The following is an 8,867-nucleotide window of genomic DNA, read 5'->3' on the forward strand; positions in this document are numbered from 1 at the left end:
AGGTCCACCTTGAGCCCAGTTATCTTCCCAAAACCAAGTTTTCCTTCCATTTCCTACCTCCATCGCTAGGCCACGAACGAGTTTTTGTCTTATCCTTTGGTCCTTTATGTTCAAAAGACATATGTCTTTCCAAGGCCCTCTTTTCACCGGTAAGATCTACTCTGATAACATTACATCCGGGTTCAAATTGTGACACGAGCATACAACCTGCTTCCACAACGGGCAGTCCTCTTTTGAAAACCGCCACCACCACTTAAACAAAAGCACTGTATTCATAAGCACTGCATCCCTAACCCCCAACCTCCCAACGTTTTTGGGTGCCTGGATCATCTCCTACTTCACTAGGGGTATACCGTGGTTCCCATCCTCCTTACACCACATAAAGCTCCTCTGTAGCGGAATCAACTTGTCAGCAACCACCTTCGGCATCTTGTACAAACTGAGGTAATACACCGGTAGGCTATTCAGCACCGACTTGATGAGGACCAACTTACCTGCTTTGTTTAGCACCTTCTCTTTCCATAGGCTAAGCTTCTCTTCCACCTTCTCTATGATTGGTTTCTAAGTCTTTACCAGGCACAGATTTGCTCCTAAAGGAATCCCGAGGTATCTAACAGGTAAAACAGCTTGCTTGCATCCCAGTAGGCCACGCATATTATCTACCCATTTCTGCTCACAATTCATGACTTCTCAAAATTTATGCTCAGCCCAGACATAAGCTCAAAACACCGCAACAGCCTCTTAAAATTCACAATTGTCTCAGTCTCTGGAGGGCAGAATAAAATGGTATCATCTACAATTTGGAGATGTGACAGTTCAATATGATCACTCCCGACTAGTAGCAGAGCAATACGTCCGTTTCTGACAGCTTCCTCCACCATCCTATGCAACACATCGACCACAAGCACAAACAGAAGAGGTGAAAGAGGATCTCCTTGTCTTAGGCCCCTCTCCATGTTGAATGGCTTGGATGGTGACCCATTAACCAGTACTGACATGGTGGCTGTACTAACACACTCCTTCACCCAATTCCTCCATCTGTGTCCAAACCCCATCTTCTGTAGCACAATTTCCACAAAACTCCATCTGACTCTATCATATACTTTTTGAAAATCCAACTTAACAATAACCGCCTTCTCCCTTTTCGTCTTAAGCCAATGAACCGTCTCACAAGCTATGAGCGCGCCATCATGGATTTTCCTGCCTATCACAAACACCGTCTGAGTCTCTCCTACCAAACCCGGCATGACTGATCTCATCCTTCTAACCATAACCTTTGAGATCACCTTATATACACACCCAACCATACTAATCGGCCTAAAGTCCTTTATCTCCTTCGCACCCACAAATTTTGGGGCTAGCGTCACCCACGTGACATTCACATCCGATGGTAGCTTAGTACTTTGGAAGAAGTCCATCACCGCTGCAGTGAACTCTTGACCAATTTCCTCTCAGCATTTCTTGATGAAATTCATATTGTATCCACACTGCATCTCTAATTTCCTCCACAGAGGGCAACACCTCTAAAGCTTCAGCTTCTTGTCTCTCAATCTGCTTTACCAAACCATCCCGAATACCAATCCGTGAGGCATATTCCTGTCTTTACAGATTCTTATAGAACCCCCTAATGGCAACCTTTATTCTTGCCTGATTTCGCACAAGCCGCCCATGAATCATTAGAGCATCAATTCTGTTATTCCTTCTTCTAGTTGAAGCCACTTGATGGAAGTACCTAGTGTTCTTATCCATGTTTCTAGCAAGCTTGGACCGAGACATCTGCTTCCAGTGGATTTCCTTCCTCACATACCACTTTTCGCAATATTTCACCAACGCTCTCCTCCTGGCCTCTGTCGTACCATCATAGTTTCCATCACCAACCAGGTTGTCAATCTTTTTTATCTCATCCTCAAACCTCATTATTTTGTTATCCATGTCGCTAAAGTTCTCCGTGTGCCACTTCCGCAGTGGTACCATCAATGCCTTCAACTTACGTGTGAACTGAATATCGCCCAAGCTTCTCCATTCATATTTTACCATCCTCAAGAACCCATCATGCGTAAACCAGGAATCCAGACTTCGGAAAGGTCGAGGGCCCTCTCTCCCTTTGATGTCTTCCACAATCAACGGGTAGTGATCTGACAAGTCCCTCGAACCACCTTTCAATCGAATATAAGAAAACTCCTCAACCCATTCGACACTGACCAGAATCCTATCAATCCGACTACAGGACCGACCCCTGAACCACGTGAACTTCCTATCAGTAAATGGTAGATCCAACAGCTGCATGTCATGCATCCAACTCTTAAACTCCTCTGCTGATGCCGGCAAACTAGTCACCCCTTTATGATCTTCAACATGCAGAATCTCATTAAAGTCTCCTAACAAGCAGACAGGAACCTGACATAAACCTATAATGTAGCTCAACTCTTCTCACACCACCCGCTTTTTCTCCCTCCCATGTGCCCCATACACCAAACAAAAAGCACAAGAAAAATATACATCCGCAATTGAACTCCTTGAATATGAAGACTCTTCTCTGATTGAGTCTGAGAATAATGTGGAAGCGGAAATCCTTAGAAAAGGGTGGACGGGAGTTGAGTATGCTTTGTCAAGAACGTTGGAGACTTCTCCACCTAGGTTGTCGTCTACTCCTTCACTTGAGTGGGTAAAACTTATCTCTGTTCATCTTCCTATCCCACTTGAGTACGGTATTCTTGAAACGAATGGCCAACTCAGGAAGCTTTGTGGCATAAAGCATAAGAGGAGACTGTTTAGTGGTTGGAGTTGCAAATCAAGGCTCATCAAGGTTGATATTTCAAGAGCTAGATGTAAGGGCTCAACTGGTGATAATTTGGCTAGATCTAAAAGAAGAGTTTGGTACTCCGTAGAGAATTCAGATTGCCTGCCACCTAGTTGGAACACTAATGATCAACAAGAAGACGGGTGCAAAAGCAAGGTTTGGGACCCCAAAATTCAGTCTAGAAATCAACACTCTTGGGGTCTTGTCACTTGCTTTAACCTGCTTGAAGGCTTTCTGCGCCTAGTTTGGGACCCCAGAGGCTGTTGGAATTCCAAACACTGGTGGAGATTTTTGGATGAATTCAAGCACAAGCCACCATAACAAAGAACTCCCCAAATGTCCAACTTAAGGACTTTAACCAAAAGTGCTAGGTGGGAGACAACCCACCGTGGTATGATCGTTCCTTTTTCAGTTTTATTTCGTTTTGTTTGTTTTTAAGTTTTATTTTATTCTATTATTGAACCTGGAATTATTCACATCATCCACATTAGCATTGTATATTGCATACTGCATAATTGCAAATATAAAAAAAAAAGAGCAGCACGCGACGCATCCGCATCATAGGTGCATTCTGAAGAAAAAAGAATTGAACAGAAAGCCATGCGAAAGCGTGGCTGGAGGCGTGCCTTAGGCACAAATATGACCACGCGACCGCGTCATTGATGCGTTCGCGTCGTTTGCGAAATAGCCTCCCCACGCGTCCACGTGACCCACGCGAATGCGTGGCCCTGTGAAATCGACGTAAATGGGTGTATGGCAGTAAGTTATGATGGAGTGGGGCTGGAACCATGATAGAAGCACAAGTCCTACCACGCGAACGCGTGCCCCACGCGTCCGCATAATTTTTAAAAGAAAGGCCATTCACGCGTGCGCGTCACCCACGCACACGCGTCACCCTGAATTTTGGTAATATGCGTTTGAGACAGAGAGTTGCACGAACGCGAGGCTGCTCTTGCGCCACTAGCACAAATCAAGTCATGCGTCTGCGTGACCGACGCGTCCGCGTCACTTGAAAATATCGCAACTCACGCGATCGTGTGACCCACGCATCCGCGTCGCATGCGACGCACAGTTTATCCAGATCAGCGCCAAAATTCCTATCTTTTCTTCTCCAATCCTACTTATCTTTCTATTATCATTCTTTCTTCTTTCTTCTATCTTTTCTTATTCTTTCTTCCTCCTTTCTTAGTTTCTTTTTAAGCAAATCTTTTTAACCTCTCATCCCTCTTCACTTCCATTCTATTTTATTTAATTTATTTGCATACTTTCATTCATTATATTTTAATTTTGTTCATATTTTTATTTTTTTTTCTAAAGTTATTCTTTTTAAATTGGTGTTACTTGTTCATATTCAGCTGTTATATCTTTTCTGGTATTATTTTGGTGCTTAGTGACTTGTTTTCCACTGTTGGGTAATATTATTTAAGTCAATGCTCATCTTTCATGATACTTGTATTACTTTTGCATTAACATGAGCTTATACTATCTTACACTACCCACACTCTTTTTCCCTTTGTTGTAATTTTTTGCACTATTGATATGCCACGTGCTTCTATTATTTTCTCACTTGCATGTTGTAGCTACCATGTAATTGAGACCCTCATTATTTGGCATTAACCCACCCATACTTTATTTGTTTTCTATCTTTGTTTCTGGGTTACTTTTCTTTTTTTCCTCTTCTTTCAGGATGGCCACCGGGAAAGGAAAGGAAAAGAACTTCTATATGGAGTAACAGACAAGTCTGTCCGCACAATCTCTAGAGAAAAGCATCAGTTGTAGCAGCCCGTCCACTTGCACATCTCAGCATGCACCGAGGACGGTGCAATCTTTAAGTGTGGGGAGGTCGATACCAATCTCCATGGGTTAGTTATTTTCTTCTCAATACCAATATTTTACTTTATTTGTTAGTTCATTGTTGCATTTGTACATTTAACTGCATGATTGTTTGATTTTATGCATTTAGTTACTACTTGGTTGAAGTAATATTCTCTTTTTCAAGAAATTTTTATAGTATTTCACTAATTTAAATTGAAAATTTTTTTGTTAAACTTGTTTGAAGATTGTAAATTGGAACATGGTTTAAAGCTAAGAACACACAACCCGTGAGATTTTGAGCTTATTTACATGGTTATATTATTTAACCATAAATTTTTATTCTTGTGTGTTTTCTTCCCTATGATTGCAATCTTTTCTTTGTTCCATACTATATGTCCATTATTTAGTGTATTTACATGTTTGCATATGACTGAGGCCATTACTTGTTTTAGCTCACTTCTCCCAAATAAGCCTACCCTTTTATGTCACCCTTATTAGCCACCTTGAGCCTCTTAATCCCCTTTTGTTCTATATTTTGCCACATCACTAGCCTTAAGCAGAAAAACAAATTAAACATTCCCAAATTGAATCTTTGGTTAGCTTAAGATAGAGATTGTGTATCAACTAAGTGTGGGGAACCGTGGGAACTTGGATGACAAGATATTTGGAATTTGGGTACATACTCATGTGAACTTAGAAAAATTAAAAATCCATGTGCATTGACAATGTTATGTTTATTTTTATGCTACCAAAAAAAAAATAAAAAACATAAAAAAATAAAATAAAAATAAAAAAAGAGAAAAAAAAAGAAAAAAATCCAAAAAAAAATATTCAATAATTAAGTAAATAAATAAGGGGGCAAAATTACCCCAATATTAAGTTTAATAAAAGATCAATGCATATGTGATAAAATTAAAGAAAAGTTGATACATGAGTATGTGAAATATACAAAAGTGAGAATTTTGGGTAGCCAGGCATGATTTTAGAGTTATATAGAGTATGTGTGTATGTTAGGTGAAAGCTTAGGTTAAAGATTCATATTTCAGCTCACTTGGCCATACATATATCCTCACCCTTACCTTGGCCCCATTGCAACCTTGAAAAGACCTCATGATGTTTGCATTAGTATACTAAATATTTGTTGATTGGTTAGATGAAGAACAAAGTTTAGAAAGAATGACTAGAGAAGAGTAGAGAGATTAACCCTAGACACTTGAGAGTTAGAGTGATATACACCATCAGTGAGGGTTCAATGCTTGATTCTATGTTCCTTGCTTTCATGAGCTGTCTTCTTACAAGTTTACTTGTCTTTTATTTTATGATTTGAATTAGTGGAATTTGATTTATATTTGTCTTGGAGAACTTGTTTACTTTTAACCAAGTAGATAGAAACCTCTTAGCATAAAAGTTGCATTCATATACATAGGTTGCATTTCATACATTTTACCATTCCTTTTCACTCCTTTATAGCTTTTCTTGAGCTTAGCATGAGGACATACTAATGTTTAAGTGTGGGGAGGTTGATAAACCACTATTTTATGGTTTATCTTGTGTTTAATTGAGTGGTTTTTATCAACTCTTTACTCACTTATTCATATGATTTGCATGGTTTTACATTTTCCTTCCTAATTCTATGCTTTGATTGAAAACATGCTTCTTTGGTCTTAAATTTCCTATGTTTAATCCTCTCTTATTACCATTCGATGTCTTGATATGTGCGTTAAGTGTTTTTAGAGATTATAGGGTAGGAATGGCTTAGAGGATGGAAAGGAAGCATGCAAAAGTGGAAGGAATACAAGAAACTGAAGAAATTGCTAAGCTGTCCAGCCTGACCTCTTCGCACTCAAACGGTCATAACTTGAGCTACAGAGGTCCAAATGATGCGGTTTTAGTTGCGTTGGAAAGCTAATGTATGGGGCTTCGAAATGATATATAATTTTTCATAGTGTCCGTACAGATAGGCGACACAAATGCGTGCTGACGCGTTCGCAGTGACGAAAAACCAGCGTGTTTGAATTCGCAACCAGCGAATTCTGGGCTATTTTTGACCTAGTTCTCGGCCCATAAAACACATATTAGAGGCTATAAAGTGGGAGAATGTATCCATTCATCAGAATAACAACACATACAACATTCATAATAGACAATTTGAGGATTTAGATGTAGTTTTAGAGAGAGAGAGAGGCTCTCTCCTCTCTCTTAGATTTTAGGAATTAGGATTCATCTTATTTTATGGTTATTTCTTCAATCACAGGTTCAATGTTCCTTTATTTTATTTTCTACTTTTATTTATTCTATTACTTTAATTGTTATTTATCTTTTCAATTTGGCTTATTAACTTCATGTTAGAGTTGATTTCCTTATTTAATATAATTTGAGGTATTTCAGATTTAAGATCGTTTTATTCTATTTATGTTATTGATGTTTTCGATTTAACCAAATTATTTTTATTCGAGTAGATTTTTCATAACCAATAATAACCATACTTCCCTGCAATTCCTTGAGAAGACGACCCGAGGTTTAAATACTTCGGTTATAAATTTATTTGGGTTTTGTTACTTGTGACAACCAAAGTTTTTGTACGAAATGATTCTTTGTTGGTTTAGAAACTATACTTACAACGGAAAATTATTCTTATAAATTTTTTTACTAGCAAGAATATAATCGTCAAGCATATATATGTGGTGTCCAAACACAAAAAAAAAATGAAAAATTGTGGTCTAAACCAATAATTAATTATTCCCGTTCAGATAAAAAAAATGACTTCTCGAGTCATCTTTGATTGCACGCAAATAAAATTAGGGTACTCATATGAGTGATTGCTAAATTTCCTTGACTACTCGAAGCCATGTTGTGTTGTCAAATCCTAAGGTTCTTGTAATTTGTAGCGGAATGAGTGTTAGCAAATTTTTAGTTTTTCCTTCGTTTTTTTTATCAGGTTAGAATCATTTTTCCCCTGTCATTTATCAAGATGATTTTATTTTTATTTTTTATTTTAATATTATATTATAACACATACAATGTATTTACTATTTTTTTAACAGACGGATTTAATTTAGCCATTTTGGGCCGAGGCGTGTGATCGAAGTATCGCCTATACAGTGCGACTAGTGTACTATATACGCCCCCCGCATTTGGACACAAGATGGTTCTCGGTAACAGACGATACTCCTGGATAAAAAAACACGAACAAAAAAGATCAATGCCTCAGGATTCAGGAGCAGAACCAACCAAGATACTCGATGTGGACGACCTCGCGGAACTGTCGATCAGCGAGATGTTCAGCCTCTTCCGCGGGGACGAGAAAAATACGGATTAGACACTGTTTGAGGCTGCCATGGTCAAGAGGGAAGAGATTCTCAAGGATAAAGTTGAGACGCTCTGTGAACTACTAAGTGTGTCGAAGACGGTGTATCTGACCGTCGTGGTCAAGTTGAAGGCGAAGGAGTTACAGGTCTAGGAGGACGAGCAGGCCATGCATGGGATGCACGTCTTGTTGTGTGAAAGGGTGAATGACTTCAGCACGGCCATGCAGCAGCTGGAGAAATAGGGAGGTGACCTGATGACGAAGGTTGAAGACCTTCGTCACCGAGAGCAACTTGATTTTGCAAAGTTGGATGCACTGGGGGTGAGGGTCGCGGATACGGAGGAGGGGAATAAATTCCTGAAGTGGCGAAGGAGCCTATGATCTCGCGCAATCGGCAGAGGGAGACAACTAGGACGATATGTTCACCAACATCGAAGAGGCTACGAGAGGCGTTTGACTTGGCGTGCATGCCCGTGAACTCTCTTTCGTTGTCCGTTATCCTTCATTGCCTTAAGGAACTTCGCTATTTGTATTTGTGTTTATGTATTTGGTGTTTGATCTTTTACTTGGTGTGTTGATGCTCTCAGTTTAGGGTGCATATGCGTCGTGAATGAACTGTTTTGATGTGTGTTCATGGAAGAAATTAAACATCGAGGACGTCCTGGTTAGCTTAAAATTATGAAACAATTTGGAACACATTCCGCATCGGCGGGAAAGCACCATGGCATGAATCGTTTGATGCAAAGTACATTTAACTTACGACACTGGGAATTAATCTACATTGCTCCTTCTATTTAAATCACACTTGTTTATTTTGGGAGCATTCATGCTAGTAGAAGAGAGTCAACCTAAAAAAAGAGAAAAAAAAAACAAGAAATTTGTCAAAAGAGTACCTATCGCTGCTCAATATCGTCGAAACGTAGCCAGGAACTCGCAGACCTCGTG

The 8,867-nt window shown here is 39.5% G+C and overlaps 1 protein-coding gene across 1 annotated transcript; it reads right to left on the bottom strand.

The window, feature by feature from the left end:
* On the bottom strand, positions 1,396–8,391 carry LOC107615423. The gene is made up of 3 exons (XM_016317487.1): positions 8,175–8,391; positions 1,648–2,378; positions 1,396–1,551 (listed from the first exon to the last, which is right to left on the bottom strand). Exons 1-3 carry the CDS (start codon positions 8,389–8,391, stop codon positions 1,396–1,398), a joined length of 1,104 nt encoding a protein of 367 aa, XP_016172973.1.

Source organism: Arachis ipaensis, chromosome B09, assembly GCF_000816755.2.
Source record: "Arachis ipaensis cultivar K30076 chromosome B09, Araip1.1, whole genome shotgun sequence".
NCBI lineage: Eukaryota > Viridiplantae > Streptophyta > Magnoliopsida > Fabales > Fabaceae > Arachis > Arachis ipaensis.

What these genes read in the sequence shown, in the direction of transcription:
- LOC107615423 (XM_016317487.1), bottom strand. Translation starts at nt 8,391, where the DNA reads ATGCACGCCAAGTCAAACGCCTCTCGTAGCCTCTTCGATGTTGGTGAA. An exon ending in TCTTCAACCTTCGTCATCAG is followed by an intron (nt 2,379 to 8,174) that starts GTCACCTCCCTA and finishes TCTGCTTGTTAG; the next exon opens with GAGACTTTAATGAGATTCTG. An exon ending in GGCGGCTTGTGCGAAATCAG is followed by an intron (nt 1,552 to 1,647) that starts GCAAGAATAAAG and finishes TTGGTAAAGCAG; the next exon opens with ATTGAGAGACAAGAAGCTGA.